Source organism: Ananas comosus, linkage group 4 (assembly GCF_001540865.1).
Source record: "Ananas comosus cultivar F153 linkage group 4, ASM154086v1, whole genome shotgun sequence".
Classification (NCBI taxonomy): domain Eukaryota; kingdom Viridiplantae; phylum Streptophyta; class Magnoliopsida; order Poales; family Bromeliaceae; genus Ananas; species Ananas comosus.
In genome coordinates, this window is record NC_033624.1 from 6,583,456 (window position 1) to 6,601,655 (window position 18,200).

The following is an 18,200-nucleotide window of genomic DNA, read 5'->3' on the forward strand; positions in this document are numbered from 1 at the left end:
CCGAGTGGACAGAGGAACTTTGTATTTGTGGCGGGTCTGTACGTCGCGTGGGCCAGGTTGAAAAAAAAAAAAAATGGCACGTTTTCCGCAACTCTGTTTTAAAAAGGCTTTTAAAATCGGCCCCGGGGCGTGACAGAGATAGTAGTCAATTAATCAAGATTGGGAAACAGCAAAATCGATTCCGATTCATACCCATAAGTAAGGAAATGGGAACCCGTCTTAGGGATTTGAGTGAACATTTGGCAACATTGGAAGGGAAGATGCAGAAACTCACAACAGATTATCAGAGTAAAGTTAAAGATCTAGCTAATCAGATCGCTAAGAACAGGGAATTGGAACAAAAGCATTATGAAGCAATGCAAGAGGATGCCTTACAGAGGCATGAATTGGTTCTCAAAGATAATAACACCCGGCATGAGGAACTCTTGAGATTGCTAACCACTCAAGGCCCTTCAGTTAGAGCCATGCCCTCTTATCTAGATGCTGCTATGGAACATCAAACCCATAACACAAGGCCTAAGGGCAGCGGATCGCCTGGAGGTTACGGAGATAACAAGGGCAAAGGGATATTACCTAATCCAGGAATGGAACCTGAGAGTGAAAGAGATATAAAAGGCAACAGGTGGAATATGAGAGGGGCATTTCACTCTCACCACCCTACTCCCAAACTGGATTTCCCGATCTTCAATGGGGATGACCCAAAGGCTTGGATCGAAAACTGTGAGCAATACTTCGATATATATCAGATTCCGCCACAACAATGGTTGGGAATAGCGACCATGCACCTAAATGGGAGAGCCAGGGTTTGGAAACAAAGCTACTTCGTCAATCGGCACAGGGTTACTTGGAATGAATTCACGGATGCAACATGTAGGAGATTCACCCTGACGGGGGAAAGATACTTAGTAAGGGAGTTTACCAGCCTTAAGCAGTATGGGTCAGTAGAGAAATATCAAGAGAAGTTTGAGGAGTTGAGGACCCAGCTACTTTGTTACAACCCCTTATTGACTAAAGAGCATCTTATAGCTTGTTACATTAATGGAGTTAATCCCATTCATGGATATAGCTCATCCTGATTCATTAGAGGAAGCTTACGAGCAGGCTAAGTTGCACGAGAGAGCTATAGCGGTCATGAATAAAAAGGTAAAAGGGAGTTACCGAATAGCTAATCAGGGCCAGAACCACTACAATTCCAGTCCCTCGTCAGGCAACAACAAGTCACAACAGAAAGGTAGTTCCGACCAATCTGTGAGTAATAAACAACTGATTGAACAAAGGAGGGTTGCAGGCCAATGTTTTAAATGTGGGGAGAGCTATCGTCCAGGGCATATATGCGCGGGAAAGTCTCTCAACACCCTTCAGGGTACTGATGAGTTACTTGAAGTCTTTGATGAAAACAGTCTCAAAGAGGAACATGGAGAATTTGAGGAAGTAAGTTCGGAAGAAGAGGCAGTCCTGGATCAGCAGGAAATGGGGCTGTCAATGTTGGCTCTGAGTGGGGAGCAACAGCAAGACACTATTAAGGTGCAAGGGGAAGTTAAGGGACGCATCATTACTATTCTAATTGACACAGAAAGCACTCATAGCTTCTTAGATTTCCATACTGCAAAAGAGATCAAGGCCTCTATGGTGTCAGCTGCTCCCTTAACCGTCACCGTGGCTAATGGTCAGAAGATGCTTAGCAAATTACAATGCCCTGGCTTTATATGGACTATGCAAGGTCATGAATTCAAAGCAAATCTGAAAATCATCAGATTGGAAGGGTCCAGTGTTGTCATGGGCATCAACTGGTTAAGGTCTTATGGGAAAGTTATTTTTGACTTTCAACAAAGTTCGATCACTATTACTAAAGAAGGGCAACCTTTAGTATTAAGAGGAATTAATGAAGAGGCCAAACTGAGAGTAGTCACTGCTTAGCAATAGTACCAGGACTCTCAAGGAGGAGAATTGTGTGCTTTGAGCTATTGTGGTATGGTAAACTCCACTACAGAGACATTAGATTTACCTCCTGAGCTATCACAAGTGTTGGAACAGTATTCTGTTATCTTTGAGGAACCAAAGGAGTTGCCTCCGCAGAGATCACATGATCATAGGATACCATTGCAGCCAGGGGCTATTCCCGTTAACATCAGACCCTATAGGCACGGTTATGAGCAGAAGGGAGAGATCGAAAGACAGATTAAAGAAATGTTGGGAACTTCGATCATCCAACCGAGCAACAGCCCTTTTGCGTCGCCGGTGTTGCTAGTAAGGAAGAAAGATGAGACGTGGTGGATGTGCGTCGACTATCGACAATTGAACAGGGTTACTATTAAGGACAAATTCCCTATACCCGTTATTGATGATCTGCTAGATGAACTGGGTGGTTCCAAATTGTTTTCCAAGTTGGACTTGAGGTCCGGATATCATCAAATCCGAGTTTGTCTAGAGGATATACTGAAAACCGCTTTCCGTACGCACCACGGCCACTTTGAGTTCAAGGTAATGCCTTTCGGCCTTACCAATGCCCCCGCCACATTCCAAGCCCTCATGAATACAGTATTTGCCCCGTACTTGCGGAAGTTCGTGTTGGTATTTTTTGATGCTATACTTATATACAGTGAGAACTTGCAAGATCATGTAAGGCATTTAACCTTGGTGCTGGAAGAGTTGAGGAAGAATCAACTGTTTGCTAAGAGAAGTAAATGCACCTTTGGTCAACAACGGGTGGAGTACTTAGGGCATATCATAACAGAGAAAGGTGTGGCCACTGACCCAGCAAAAATAGAGGCGATGACACAGTGGCCGGCACCCCGTTCAGTCAAAGAATTGAGGGATTTTTTGGGCCTAACTGGGTATTACAGGAAATTTATTAAGCACTACGGTACTATGAGTAGGCCACTTACTGAATTGTTTAAAAAGGATCAGCTCCAATAGACAGAGGAAGGTCAGCAGGCTTTCGTGGCCCTTAAGAGGGCCATGAGCACAGCACCTGTATTGGCTATGCCAGATTTTAATAAGGCTTTCGTTTTGGAGACAGATGCTAGTGGAACGGGTATCGGGCTGTTCTATCTCAAGATGGGAAGCCTATAGCTTTACTTAAGCAAGGCTATTCAAGGAAAAAATCTGGGGTTATCGACATATGAAAAAGAATTCTTAGCGATTTTGATGGCCACTCAAAAATGGAGGCACTACCTACTACCAAAAAGTTTTGTTATTAGAACGGATCACGAAAGCCTTAAGCATCTCCTAGAGCAGAAAATCATTCACTACAAAAAAATAGGCATATACCAGCAGTCAAAACTGCTGGAAAAGAATACAAAAACTGCTGGTAATATTTGCTCCAGCAGTTCTAAAACTGCTGGTAAAAGTATAGGCGACCGTTACAATATCCTTGCTGGTATAACCTTTTCCCAGCACTTTTACTAATCACCGGTGAAAATGATATCTAGCAACAGTTCTTAAACCGTCGCTAAAACTACAAAAAAAACACTGGCGTAAAGCGCATTTACCGACAGTTTTTGACCGTTGGCAATTTGAAACTAATATGAAAAAAAAATATTAATATCAACAAATTACAATAGGGCTTTTTCATTTGATATTAATTGTAAAACCAACAATCTATAATATCCGTAAAAAAAATAAAAGTCATATTACTAAATTGCAATAAGATGATACAATCATTCTTGAAACAAAACAATAAGCAATGATCTAGAGCAGCGATAAAATGCAACAAAACAAGTTTTTATATTCTAATAGAAATCAATACAATAGAAAATTTATTTGAACCCCAAAGGTTCGAAAGTTAAGAAAAAGAAAAGTGAAAAGCTCCAGCTAAACATTCTTCAAATGCGAACATCAAATCATGCTTGTTGCTTCAATCTGAAACAAAGAAAATTAAAACATATGAGATGCATAAGCTCATTACAACAAGAAATCTATCATAAGTAACATATAGCCACTAAATTAACAAGAAATCTATCAGAAGTTGCATACTAATGAATACCAAATTAGCCACTAAATTAACATGGCAGTAGTGTTAATTTACCAAACATTTATTATACAAGTAGAAATAATTGGTACAAGAAAGAGCCAACTTTACAAACCCACTGCAGTTTCATAATAAAACACACAAATATATAACATCAGAGCCCTGAAAACAGACTTAATGGTATCAAATATGTACAAAGTAGATTTAGAATGAACCTCACTCCCATTTGGTCCTAACTTTCCTATTGTGCACAAAATCTAATGTGAAAGCTAAACTAGGTTTCTTCAGTTCATATTCATTAGGACCCTGTTAGGCGAGATTGATTGATTTGATTGCTCACAGATTAACAGGGTAAAATGTCAGTATTGAAAATTTCAGGGGACAATGCAGAAAACAAGATATATAAGAGGTTCGCTGCATTTTAGCAAATTATTCATGATCAAACTTCGATCCTCTGTATGTTGATGAAAGAAGCCTCAGAATCATCAAAATTACCTCGTCTTTTTCTGATTTAAGAGATAAGTGCTTTATGACAGCGATATGCCAGCATCGACTGCAATGGTAGCTTTCTAGATGCTCTACAGCAGTAAAATGCTTCAGACAATCCATCAAAGTACATCCATCAATCTACAAATTGTAAAGAAAATTAACTAAAAGCATTAAAAGTGTATATTCAATAGAGCAGAGCAAGCAGGTGAGAAAATGACCTTAAAAAAAACGGAAAAAAGCAAAATCAGAAGGCCCTTGATGGACATACAATATTTTCACTTCTATCCAGCACAGGTGAGAGTGGCAAGCAGTGGAAACTCTCAAAGTCAACTAAAAGCTGTAAAAATGGCAAATATAAGGAAAATAAATAACATAAGGCTGCAAAAGGATCCAAAAGCAAATCAATCGCTTATTTTTTTATCTGAAAAGTCTACTATCAATCACAAAAGATATATCATATACCCTTGTAGAATTTTCATGTATGCCCTTCAAAAACATGCTTTTACATATATACCATTGAAAATTAAAAGATATTAATGTTGCGACAAAGAAAAAGAAAGCACATGAAGTGAGAGAGGCTTGAATTTTAGAGAATAACACGTTGAGCTTACAATTGCTTATTTACATTTATATATTATTAAGTAAATGCAAAAATATCAAACAGGAACAGGTAACTACCAGAGATGAACAACTTCTGTAAGTTAATATGCTTCCAATGGTGCCTTCAAATGGACCAAAAAGAATTTGTCTCATCTCTCAAATTCATGCTGGTCTCCTGCCTTCTGGTTATATATCCTAGAGGAAGAAGAGGTAATGTTGGCAAGAGAACTACTGTGTAGCACGTAATTGTGGGAGCTCTCATTCTTCAGTGACGACAAGAGATGAAGAAAAGCTTCTGAAGCATCCTATGAGGTCAAAAGTGGAAAAGAAAAAAAATAGCTCGGTTGAATAGTCTTGAATCAAAAAAAAAAACTACAGTAGAACATTTGCTCGTCCAAACCTGCTGTCTTGTTAAATTGAAGTTGTTGGTGTATAAGCTTAAAGCGCGCATCACTCTTCGTGGATTTAGAACAGTTCTTTCATCATGAATAATACATAGCTCTGCAGAGTATACAGTAAGAGTTTTAGTAAGATGTGAATCAGCTTCAAATCCAATGAGAAGACGTCATATAAAACCTGAAACAGCAGCATGTGAAAACTGTAATAGTGGGAATTGGATTCAATAAAAGCATCGATAAATGGCGTAAAGAAAGCTTAAGCCCATTTGGCCTAGCATCTAGAGCAGCTTTTCCAATCTGAAGCAAAAGGTTTGAGAAACCAAATGTTTGTCAAAGAAATGTCCCAAAGCTCGTATAAGGTTTTCGGGGCCAAAAGCAGAATTTTCATTTTCAATCAGATAACTACTTGAAGAAGATTAAAGAATATAATATCCTAGTAAAGCAACCTCTTAACCAAGAAATATACATGAGACTAAGAAACTTGACCAAAAGTACATGAAAGGCAGACAAAGTTGGATATAAGGAGAATAATGTTATGCAAGCTGACAACAATTAACTAAACAATACGTCAATTAGTTCATGATGGTATGCAATACCAATAGGAGCTCATAAGGAGAATTTATGAAGAAGCAATTAGATGAGATATCATCACTATCATCATCCAATCCTAACACTACATCTAACAGCAAGTCCACCAACTCAGATAAGATTACTGCTACAGTAATATGGAGAAACTGTGCAAATAAGATTACAGCCTAATCAACTAGGACAACAAGGCAAAACAAAGGAAATTGTAAGTTTCTCTCTCCAACTGGCAAACTATGCGAACAAGAAGAGCACCTCACTACTAACAAAAAAAATTTAAAACTAATACTAGGCTCAGTGAAAAGGAATAGAAACTTATGTTATCAATCTGCTAGTCTTGCTAGGCTTTTATAGCAGCCTTCACCTGGTCCTTATCAATATTTGCCTAAAGAAGAGATGAAATTTTATTCAAGAAAAGATACAAACAAAAAAAAGGAATGCTTTTACAAATGTCTTTAGGCAAAATAAACATGTATGACACTAGAAATAGAAAATGAGAAGCATATGTTATCGAGTTACTGATTCTCTTGCATAATCGTTTAGGTAGAATTTGAAGAGGATTGTATAAAGAACCATGATTGTTAATCTATTTTCTTTTCCTTTTCTTGGGCTGATTGCAAATTTAGTCCCTAGAGTTTAAATTGATTTCAATCTTTTGTCCTTACAGCTACATTTGTAGCAATTTTAGTCCACAATCTTTGCAGCCCACAATAGTCAAATTATTATGTTAGTCTCCAGTCTGAAATATGAGCAAACTCCACATACTAAATTTTCTTACCTAATCTTTTCTTTATATAATTTAAGGAGCTCTTGTAGTTTAATTATGCTTTTCTACTCTGTAAGTTCTTGTCAGAGTAAACTTAATTTAAAATGAGAAAGAACTACAAAAGCTCAATTGTACATTCATGCCCAATATATATGAACATGATAGACACATCAATTTAAGGATTCTAAACTCTTAAAATCAACTACAAAAGCTTAATCTCGTAGTTGATCAAAATCCCAATTTTTGAAGCCTCGTAACATGCAACTAACTCATCAAAACCTCTTAAAAATAAAAGCAATTCATATAACTATGTATTGGCCCCTAAATTCAAGTAGAAAGAACTAAAAGTTAATTATCAAAAATCTCATTTTGGGCTCTTAGGGTCCCAGCCCTAAAATCACAAGAAAATTTCGTAATAGGGCAAAAACCCTCAATTTAGGGCTTCAATATTTGAATATAGTGTCATAAAATCTTCAAAAACTATAACCAATCCATAAAGGATAGCTTGGGACCTTCAAAGAGAATAGAAAAACATGCATGCAACTCAAAATATTCATTCTTTGATACTCACAAAGCACCAAACCGAAAATTTACTTTGTTCTCTAGCTAGAGTTTCAACTTGAATATGGGTTTCCTTCTCCAAAGGTTCTGCTCCTAAATCCCTTCAATTTGAAGGAAAAATCCTTCATCTCATTACCAAGTAGAAGAGAGGAGAAATAGGGTATTGAGAGAAAGGGGAAAATGGAAGAAAAGAAGAAGGGAATGGGGATAGAAGAGTTTTTCTCTTCTTCCATTCAAACCAGCCCACTTAAGGGCGTTTCTGTAATTTTACTCAATATTTTCTTGGGAAAAATTATGGTTGGACCAATAGTTAACGAGCTAAATTGATAAGCTATAATTTTAATTAGTAATTTTACCAAACTGCCCATAACAGTTGGTGAAATCCTGAACAAGCTCGCAGCTCAGGGCTGTACCGACGACTATTAGAAAAATTGCAATAACTCTTTCGTCCGATATCCGTTTAAGGTGATTCAGGTTGCGTTAGAAAGATAACTCGACGATCTTTCCAACAAGACCAATTTCGCCTGAATCGGATGTCGATAACCTGGTTAAAAGTTTTCCCAAAGTGGCTGGTGGTGCAATAACAGATTAGACTCAACTGTTTTGAAATTTTCGTCCTCAAATAATTCGTTTCGAAATTTTCGTCCTCAAATAACATTTGTAATTAAGCTTTTAATTGTTGCATAAAGAGTAGTCTGATAATTAAGCAATGGATATTTAGAAAAAGAAAAAAAAAACTCAAAACAATAAACCTAAAACAGAATCAAATTATACAATTAGAATGCTTAATTAGTTCAATGCATACCACATGTCATAGTTCAATGAACACCCTATTTCATAGATTTCAACAATTTTCTCGATTAAACTTGCGTGTCGGATCAAAGATAAGACGAAAGTTGCCCATTCCAAACAGATTTGAGTCTAATATTGAAATTCTTGGACTGATTCGGCGAGATAAATGCGATATTGCGAAGTTATCATATCCAATCACACAAATGCTGCAACGAATCATCAAAACAAGAAACGTGTAAGGAGATTCAGCGATTAGGGCATACATGCAATCCGGAGATCGTATCCCAGCGGGATAGGGGCTTGATCCCCTCATCGTTGTAGAGGTTTTGGCGGAGCGAGAGCTTCTTCAGGTGAGAGAGAAGCGCGACGCGGGGATCGAGCTTGGATAGGCGATTGGCCGTGAGGTCCAGCTCCTCGATGCTCTCGGGGATCTCGACCTCTCCGAGATCGTGGAATTGGTAGCTCGTGAGATCAAGGCACCGCACCTCCTCCTCCTCCTCCACCTTCTCCTCCATTGGCTCTTCGTCTCTAGCAGCTCGAGCTCGTGGTGAAAAAAAGGAAAAGAGAGAGAGAGAGAGAGAGAGAGAGAGAGAGAGAGGTGAACATGAAGAGCTCAGAGATGGAGATCGAGGGGAGAGAGAGATAAAGAGAGAGGTTATTTGAAATATAGGGAGAGCTAATGTGGAAAGTGTTTATTGCTCTAGGTTGGCCCATGGCCCAATTGATGGAAAAAGTTAATAAAATATAGTCCCATTGGTCCAATATTATTTATAAATTTAAGAATTATCATCATATATACCAACGGTTTAGTAACTGCTGCAATAAAAATAAAAAACGCTGGTATAATATACTTTTAGCGGCAGTTAGCCTAATTGCTGGAAAAAAAACTGTTGGAAGAAGCTCTATTTGTTGTAGTGATTACTCCCATGCAGCAAAAAGGGTTGTGGAAACTCATGGGATTTAATTACACGATTGCTTATAAAAAAGGGAAGGAAAATGTGGCAGCAGATGCCCTATCAAGAAGGGAGGTGGAGTCTGGTACGTCCCTAGCTATCACGGCTATTATTCCAACATGGATTTCAGAATTAGAGGACAGCTACAGAGGAGATGCCAATTGTGAGCAACTCATCAAGGAGGTAATCCTACAACCTGAATCTCATAAAGGTTACTCCTACAATTCAGGGGTCTTGAGGTATAAAGGAAAAATTTATGTGGGAAAAAGTGGGAATTTAAGGAGCAGGTTGATGAAACTGTTCCACGACTCTGCGGAAGGAGGTCATTCTGGAGTGTTACACACTCATCGGAGGGTCAAGGGGCATTTCTATTGGAAGGGCCTAAAGAAACAAATCGAGGAGATGGTTCACCAGTGTGATACTTGTGCGCAGAACAAAAGTGATAATCAATCACCCCAAGGTCTCCTCCAGCCTCTCCCTATTCCAAATCAAATCTGGGAAGATATTAGTATGGATTTTATTGAATCATTACCCAAATCCGAGGGAAAAGATACTATCCTTGTTGTGGTTGATAGGTTCATTAAGTACGCTCATTTGTTGGCCCTGAGACACCCATTCTCTGCTGCTAACATAGCAAGGGTCTTCATGGACACTATACATAAATTACATGGATGTCCTAAGAGCATTGTCATCGATAGGGATAAGATCTTCACTAGTTCTTTTTGGCAAGAATTGTTCAAGTTATTGGGAACACAGTTAAAGATGAGTATATCATATCATCCTAAGACTGATGGTCAAACGGAGCGAGTTAACCGATGCTTGGAAAGTTATTTGAGATGCATGTGTTCACAGCATCCCAATAAATGGTGTAGATACCTGTCCTTAGCAGAATTATGGTACAATACTAATTACCACACTTCGCTTGGCACTACGCCGTATAAGGCCCTCTACGGAGTGGAGCCCCCTAACCTCTTGGTGGCCACTGTTGGAACAGCTACTATCCAAGAAGTTAGAGAATGGGCGGAAGAGAGAGTAGCCTTGAACAGAGAGTTAAAAGATCGGTTACAGGTGGCCCAGAATCGTATGAAGCAACAGGCGGACAAGCATCGGAGGGAGAAGGAATACTCAGTAGGTGATTGGGTTTATCTTAAGCTACAGCCATACAGGCAAATCTCAGTAGCAGCCAGAAGGAACCCTAAGCTATCTACCAGGTACTATGGGCCTTTTGAAGTAATTGGGAGGTGGGACAAGTAGCATCTCGACTGAAGTTACCTGAGCCATCCCAAATCCATCCCGTTTTCCATGTCTCATTGTTGAAGCCTTGCCCAGCAAGACAAGATCTGGTGTCACCTGCTCTACCGTTAATTGCGGAGGATGGACAGTTGCTAGCGGAGCCTGAGCGTGTGTTAGAGAGGCGGATGGTTAAGCATGGTAATCGTGCCATCACGGAAGTGCTGGTTAAGTGGAGTAACCTCCCTGAGAGCTCGGCAACCTGACAGGATTATTGGGCCCTCAAGAAGCAATTTCCGCACTTCGATCCCTGAGGACAGGGATCCGCTTGAAGGCGAAGGGAGTGTAATACCTTTAATAAAAAAAAAAAAGGTATAAGAACTCTGAAGAAGGAGGTTACTATTTGATAGGAGTATTGATAGGAGAATACTTAGCTTTCTTTGTCGCCAGTGGGTTCAGCTTCGATCATGAACTGGGCAATACTTCTCTCGAACTCCATGGGAAAAGGTTGAGAGCTTCAGTAGCTTCTCAAAGAAGTTTCGAAGGGAGTTGGAAGGTTGCGAAGGGGCGAAGCGGTAGCTTCCTCCGGAAGACATCTTCAGGGTAGCGGGTTATCAGCCATAGGGATGATCCGACCCGTTACGTCGAAGGGGGGAAACAGCCCAGGCCCTTGCGGCATTAAGGCCCACTGAAGCCCACTTTTGAATGGTGACTTAATAACTCTTTAGTACCCATAATTTCTGTTATTTTCATTTCAGTCCCTCTCTTAACTGTCTATAAATACCCCCCATGTAACTGAATCAGTTGAACAATTTGGATTTCAAATAAAATTCCACTTTCCTTTGGTCTTCCCTCTTCTTCTCCTCAAGTAATCTCTCTCTCTCTCTCTCTCTCTCTCTCTCTCTCTCTCTTCCCTCTACACTACCAATCTCTTCCTCGAATCCTCCTCGTTGAGCTTGGAACCCATCAATGGCGTGGGTAGAGATGAAGCTAAGGTTGATTGAGCACAGATCACCATCGCAGCCATCCTAGTCTCAGCAACATTTCATCATTGACGGTTGCTGCTCCGATCAGATCTGATTTGTGGCTCTCGATCTTAGGATTCAACATTTGAGCTCAATTCACCGGAGGAGTTCAGATCATGGCCACAACTATTCCAGTTTAATCAGATCTGGAGATCCGAGCATTACACAGGACGCCATCTGTATTATAAATCATGTAGAATTCCCCTTCTTAATGGTAGAGTATACGTACTACAAATAGATGGGATCACAAACTTTTAATTTTCTTTTCCTACTACCGAAGGAAAGGATCAATTATCCACTTTACAGTGCAAATTAATGTCCACTCCCGATACCCCATCATGGAGGAGATGACCCGTCTGAGTTTACATAATTGACAAAATCATTCATACTAGTAAAATAATCTGTAACAAATTTTTTTTTTTATAATCGACCGTCCCTAGAGCAAGTGGCAAAAGACTTGATGGTTGGTACCCGAGACCCAAGTTCGAATCCTAATTGATTCACATTTTCAGCTAAGTTTGTTTCTAAATGAAATAAACGAAGCGGGTAGCGTGCTACCTATCTCTCTCTCTCAAAAAAAAAAAACAAATTTTCTTTTATAAATAATAAAATATTTTTAGTAATGAACTAAATTTTTAATAAATGTAAAGAAAAGCATCAAAAGAAAAGCATCATTATCAAGTTAATGATTTAGTACAATGTATTCGGTTCTACTAAATACAAAAATTTTAAAGCTAATTTTCATCAAAAAGTACTGAGCATATAGTATATAATTTTTGATTAAAAATTTCATATAAATGGTTGAGAATTCTAAAAATGGAGGATATCTTAATTTTGAAGGAGTTGTAGATGCGTTCCTGTTGGAAAAATTTATTAATACACAAATCAATTCGCAGAAATCATATAGATTTTTACATACCTCTTTTCTTTTCTCAGCGGAATATATTCTGATTATCAGGATCTGATCTCGTCTTGTTTTACGAACTTCTCGATTCGCTAATAATTTGCTCCAATATCTTACGCGTTGTTCTTTCTTGTTGCGAACCGGCTACCAGAGTCGAACACAGCAGACCACACAAATCTTTAGGGTTTCTTATGGTGCCCTATAGTGAACCCGAGAGAGAGAATTTCGTGGAGAGATTCACTACAACAATATAAACATATACCAGCGGTCAAAACTGCTGGAAAAGCATACAAAAACTGCTGGTAATATTTGCTCCAGCAGTTCTAAAACTGCTGGTAAAAGTGTAGGTGACCGTTACAATATCCTTGCCGGTATAACCTTTTTCCAGCACTTTTACTAACCACTGGTGAAGATGATCTCTAGCAACAGTTCTTAAACCGTCGTTAAAACTATAAGAAAAACACTGGCATAAGGCGCATGTACCGACAGTTTTTGACCGTTGACAATTTGAAACTAATATGAAAAAAAAATACTAATATCAACAAATTGCAATAGGCTTTTCCATTTGATATTAGTTGTAAAACCAACAATCTGTAATATCCGGAAAAAAATATAAGAGTCATATTACTAAATTGCAATAAGATGATACAATCATTTTTGAAACAAAACTATAAGCAATGATCTAGAGTAGTGATTAAATGCAACAAAACAAATTTTTATGTTTTAATAGAAATCAATACAATAGAAAATTTATTTGAACCCCAAATGTTAGAAAGCTAAGAAAAAGGAAAGTGAAAAGCTCCAGCTAAACGTTCTTGAAATGCGAACGTCAAATCCTGCTTGTTGCTTCAATCTGTAACAAAAAAAAATTGAAACATACAAGTTGCATAAGCTCATTCCAACAGAAAATCTATCATAAGTAACATATAGCAAAAAATAAAAGTATACATAACAAAATCAAATGAAGAACTATGATGCACCCAACTTCTACATCTATCATTCTGTTCAGGAACATTTAATATCACAAAAATATGCGATAAAATATGCTTAAAAGCTTTCTTTAACAATTCCAGCATAGTGAAAGAAGCACACAGATCAAACAGATAGAATTCCATGCTCCAACATAAGCAAAACTTGAAAACTTTAGCAAACTATTTGCACCAGAACACAAGGTGAGAACAAATTTTAGTTTCTCGAACACTTCTGACAAAAACAAACAATTCATAGTTACATAGATTAATTTTAAGCTACACCAATAATTAATTATCAGCAATTACATACTATAGGCGCAACATACAAAAGAAAATCAGCGACAACTTGAGGAATAGTTTAGTTTGAAGAATGCTTCAGGTCTTATGCGATATAATGCCATTTATTACCAGACATGCAGCTCAATATAGTTACTTTGTTATCAATCACATGCAAAAATAACCAAAACAAAGAGGTCTTTCTCGCACGTTCTCAGTTACATTCAAAGGTACTTATAGCATTAACTCATATATGCCACTAACAAGTGGATGGTTAGGGAGAGGCCATAGTACTCACCAGTCACCAACAAAGAATTTTGGCTTTCAAAGAGCCTTTACATCATCTACCAGCTCACAAACAAAAATTCTACTCCTTATAGGATTCCTATTGTGGGGTATGCGTGCTTTTCCAATGATAATTCATAAACAGTACAAAAATTGCACCCTTTTTGGTGCCATGTCCTTAGCTTGCAATCCACACAACTCAATCCTTATAGGATTCCTATGAGTGGATGTCACAGTTGGCCAAATTTCTCATGCCCAAGCTTCTGTACTTAACTAATATAAGTAGGACGAATAGAAACAAACTGACAATCATTGAAAGTCCATCATATAAGAGTGTCTAGATGTCAATCACACGGAAGTCCGTCATCTAAGAGTGTCCAAATGTATTAGCAATACCCGATCTTTAGTGCATTTTCAAAATAAAAGGGCGATCTGAACAAAGACGTTTTAATTTCGATACCTAACCTTACATTAACTAAGAAAGATCCCGGCGAAGCAGAAGAAATATGAAAAATTAACTAAGAAAGAGATATCAATGACTTAAATGCTGTTGGATGTGAAACCTTGTCGACACTAGCTCCCCAAAACCAAACTCCTATTACCAGGTTACTTATGTAGTAGTTACCGCTTCAAAAAGTTCCCTAACTCTCGAAAATGCTTAAGAAATCAATAAATTGAAATTTAACCGATAAGTAATTAAACTATTAAAGTGAGCTATCAGTTATTTTAAGTTCTTAACATGGCATTGCATAGAGATATGGATCAAACATACCTTAGTTAGCCTCAATTTAAAGTCCTCCTACAGTCATCAGTACTAACACCCAAGCTAAATCCATGTACTTTCCCCAAACCTGCAACATAGAAGCTGCAAAACATAATAAATTCAAAAGAATAGTTTGATTTGTTTATATTTAAAATTGAAAAATTTCAATGCATTATAATGATAACTCTTGTAGTGAAATAACATACCGTTTATGGTTATTTTAGATGATTTTCATCTCCACACTTAGTTTGTCCATAACTTTTTACTATACAATGTGAAAAAAAATATTATGTCTAACCAACATAAGAAATAGATTAAAACAAAGATCGCAATGAATATAACTAATAAAACTCATACGATAGCGACGTCGCTTGCGAGGTTGGGCAGCCTCAGTAGCTTGAACTCCTTGCTGCTCCAATACACTTGTACCTTTGCCATCTCTACTATTTTCTGCAATACGAATTTGATTATTATTATTAACCTAACACCTCAATATGAATCAACCACAAACAAATCAATTAAATTATAATCTCAAATTGACAAGTAGACAATACCTGATGCACTTGATCTCTCTAAAATTATATCTTCAGCAATCTTTTCAACCTATAATAAAAAGAATATAAGACTTTTATTCAAAAGATTAAAAGCTAACAAAATAGCATATTAACCATACGTAACTTGTGAAGAACAAATATTTGATTGTTGGGACAAAAGGAATGCCACTTTCTCCTCTATGAATTTTAATCTGTCTTTAAGATCACGTATTTCCTCTTTATCCCTTAAAATTTCTTCTTCCGGAACCATCCTTAGCCGCTGAGATGTGTTGATTGATGAGGCACCTAACATAGAAGGAGTTGGGCCGAATCCTACACCACGAACACGGCCATGCCGTTCTTTGCCTATCACTTCGGCATAAGCATCAGTAGCTGCCCACATTAAGCTTCCTCTTGAGCTACCAGTTTGTGAGACATCTACTTCTTTTTGGTTGAGTGGCTCCAGCTTTTCCTATAGTATAGAAAGTATAAAACAATTATAATAAGATTAGCTAAGAAAATGTGACTAATTTAATTACAGAGTCATATAAAACATACAATTCTGTTTTTTGCTAATTCTGTAACAGGTTCTCCATTTTTCTTTTTGTGATGCACCACATATAGCTTTCCTCTTGTTGGAACTACTCCATTTTTCTCCTACACAATGTGTGCAAAATATATAGAACAACTTTAGTTAAGAAACCAGGATCCAAAAAATTGATAAAAGAAGATATCAAATACCATATTATATGCATATTGCGCTATCGATTTTGAACCAGCTGCATAAAAGTCCATTTGCTGATCCCTGTTATGTCGATTCTTTCTACTTCGTTCCTACAATAATGTAAAAAAAATACATTATATTGCTGATCCATGTTATGCCATAAAATACTTGCTAGCAATCTCATGCAATTTACAAGCTACATATATACCAAGCAAACTAGTCAATCGTGGGCAAAAAAATATATAGTAGCACCAGTTTCTATAGTCTTATTCATAAAAAAAATTAGTATCTTACAAGTAATAAGTGAATTATGAAAATATAAGGATACCTTCCCTTCGTTGGAGAACCAAAAATCAACAAGGTTATTAAATTGCGCACGATTAACCGAGGCCGGTGCCTTCATCAAAATGGCATTTTTCTGTAATGATTCATCAAAATACTTTGATTTCAGCTCACACTTAAAGTTTCTCCAAAGATCTCCTAGTTTTTTCATTGTGATGCGTTGAATCATTTCGCTCGTCCTCGAATCTCTTGGGTCTTTAGGGAATGAAAATTTTGACTGCAACCAAAAATCACTCTTTAAAGTTCTATATAGGTAATATTTAACTCAAAATAAATTAAGAAATAAGGAAAACTTATTGAATTAATACCTCAAGAATCTTCCAACAGTACTCCTTATATTTGGCATCCATTTTACGCCAATTGAAGCAATCAATTGGTAGCAAGTTTGGCTTTCTGACTATAGTGCCCATAAACCGATGAAGAACACTTCCTTCTGTATCAACAGGCTGATAGAAGCTGTTAAACTTTACAAAAATGCGCATTTCAGGTGGCAAATTCCATACGTCGGACATACGAGTAACACCTCGTGTTTTACGTGAACCTGAACTATCTATTAAAAAAAGAGATCATAACGTTAGAAGTAAAAATCATATTGCATTTAATAGAAAAGAAAGAAGGTTTAATAGCAATCCATGATATATTACCTTCCACACAAATCTCAACTTCAGTATCAACAATTTGGTCTACATCATCAACTGCTATATGTGAAGTTGCATTTGGTTGATGAGATGATAAGGATACTTGAGGCTGTGTAGGATGTTGTGTGGATGGTTCCTCTCTAGGCTGCCCTTGATCATCCTCAACAGAGCATACTTTGAGCTTTCTCTTTGCCATATCTGTATGAACATATATAGAGATTTAAACCAAATTTAATTAAGAAATAAAATTAATGATCTAATAAATATGATGCTGAAGCTAGAGTTGTGCTATGAACAAGATCAATATACTTTATGAGAAGGTGAAGAGCTCAAAAATTAGGCAAGAATAAATTGTGATGAAAGAGATATATTCTGAAGACATATAAGGCTCTCTTCTTTGTTTGAAAAAAGAAAATGTCACGCAAATACTTTCAGCATCTAGACAAGCATACTAAAGTTTTGATTCATGTGAAATATAATGAAATCCACTCTACGTTAATGTATCCAGACCTTAGGAAACCTGCAGTGCTTAAGATTATATTGCTCTTATATCTTAGGAAACAGGATCTTGGGCTTGTATTTTTCTTTGATAACAGATACAATTTTGGCACTTTCAGTCCCTGTAGTATGCTGACATTGCAACTTCGTCCATGTATTTTCCACTCACCCACTTTCAGTCCCTGAAATTTTCCATATGCTGTTGCTTAGTCCTTGAATGTGAAAAGTAGGACCAACTTTTAACCTGTTTGAAGTAACCTGAAATAAGTTCTTTCTATAAGAAAATTACAGATTTTTGTTTTTGTTTTCCCTCTGGTTATGAACTAAAGTGTAATATATGTAAAAGTTCAAAACTAAGATATATAAGTGAATAGTACAGAGTGGACCAAGTTGCATCATTAAGATAGGGACAATACATATATTTTACCCTTGCATGTATTGTACTTGCATAGATAACACATAGTTAATATAATTCAATTCGCTTTTAATTACAGCATGCAGTGGGGTATGTTGTGGGGGATCAATAGCAAAGGCCAGCTTGAATGTGTGGGCACCAAGAGTGACCAGCCCTTCTGAGTTCAGCTTGTCGCAGATTTGGGTCATCGCCGGGTCCTTCGGCAACGATCTCAACACCATCGAAGCCGGTTGGCAGGTGCTCTTAATCAAAATCATACTACTATGATCTAATTAATTTGTTCTTTTTAACATAATCATACTTGACCTTTCTGAAATTTTGTTTAGAAAAGAATTAACTGAAGCAAATTTGGATTATAAGATGAAATTTAGATTTAATTTAAAAAACAAACAAAAGTTTTACCTCTTGAGTTCCTCCTCAGTAAATTCCAGAGAGTTACTGCACCCAGAAATGTCTACCTGGTACAACTCATTTTTTCCTCT

At 37.3% G+C, this 18,200-nt stretch overlaps 2 protein-coding genes across 12 annotated transcripts; both read right to left on the bottom strand.

Moving 5' to 3' along the window:
- Positions 3,609–8,838, bottom strand: LOC109709314 (ubiquitin carboxyl-terminal hydrolase 27-like). Of its 3 annotated transcripts, XM_020231488.1 has the most exons (4): positions 8,425–8,827; positions 4,728–4,796; positions 4,466–4,597; positions 3,609–3,854 (listed from the first exon to the last, which is right to left on the bottom strand). In XM_020231488.1, exons 1-4 carry the CDS (start codon positions 8,674–8,676, stop codon positions 3,843–3,845), a joined length of 465 nt encoding a protein of 154 aa, XP_020087077.1. In that variant the 5' UTR covers positions 8,677–8,827; the 3' UTR covers positions 3,609–3,842. The 3 variants fall into 3 exon arrangements, with proteins under 3 accessions (XP_020087077.1, XP_020087076.1, XP_020087078.1); XM_020231487.1 differs by lacking the exon at positions 3,609–3,854 and having other exon boundaries at positions 4,014–4,597; positions 8,425–8,826; XM_020231489.1 differs by lacking the exons at positions 3,609–3,854; positions 4,728–4,796 and having other exon boundaries at positions 4,014–4,597; positions 8,425–8,838.
- LOC109709313 lies at positions 3,692–18,200 on the bottom strand. Of its 9 annotated transcripts, none has more exons than XR_002216059.1 (12): positions 18,121–18,200; positions 16,812–17,003; positions 16,476–16,717; positions 16,154–16,384; positions 15,843–15,935; positions 15,660–15,758; positions 15,247–15,573; positions 15,123–15,171; positions 14,926–15,018; positions 14,775–14,833; positions 14,578–14,656; positions 3,692–3,861 (listed from the first exon to the last, which is right to left on the bottom strand). XR_002216059.1 is itself a non-coding variant. In XM_020231482.1 (12 exons), exons 3-11 carry the CDS (start codon positions 16,999–17,001, stop codon positions 14,589–14,591), a joined length of 1,392 nt encoding a protein of 463 aa, XP_020087071.1. In that variant the 5' UTR covers positions 17,002–17,003; positions 17,316–17,485; positions 18,121–18,200; the 3' UTR covers positions 12,871–13,126; positions 14,578–14,588. The 9 variants fall into 9 exon arrangements, 5 of the variants coding, with proteins under 5 accessions (XP_020087074.1, XP_020087071.1, XP_020087072.1 ...); XR_002216057.1 differs by having other exon boundaries at positions 14,578–14,670; XR_002216058.1 differs by lacking the exon at positions 3,692–3,861 and adding an exon at positions 12,871–13,126.

Coding starts and splice junctions, on each gene's coding strand:
- LOC109709314 (XM_020231487.1), bottom strand. CDS start 8,676: ATGGAGGAGAAGGTGGAGGAGGAGGAGGAGGTGCGGTGCCTTGATCTC. Junction 4,797..8,424: donor ATACGATCTCCGGATTGCAT/GTATGCCCTAAT, acceptor CCATTTTTACAG/CTTTTAGTTGACTTTGAGAG. Junction 4,598..4,727: donor TGGATAGAAGTGAAAATATT/GTATGTCCATCA, acceptor TACAATTTGTAG/ATTGATGGATGTACTTTGAT.
- LOC109709313 (XM_020231485.1), bottom strand. CDS start 17,001: ATGGCAAAGAGAAAGCTCAAAGTATGCTCTGTTGAGGATGATCAAGGG. Junction 16,718..16,811: donor AGTTGAGATTTGTGTGGAAG/GTAATATATCAT, acceptor TTTTTTTAATAG/ATAGTTCAGGTTCACGTAAA. Junction 15,936..16,153: donor GGTTCTCCAACGAAGGGAAG/GTATCCTTATAT, acceptor ACATTATTGTAG/GAACGAAGTAGAAAGAATCG.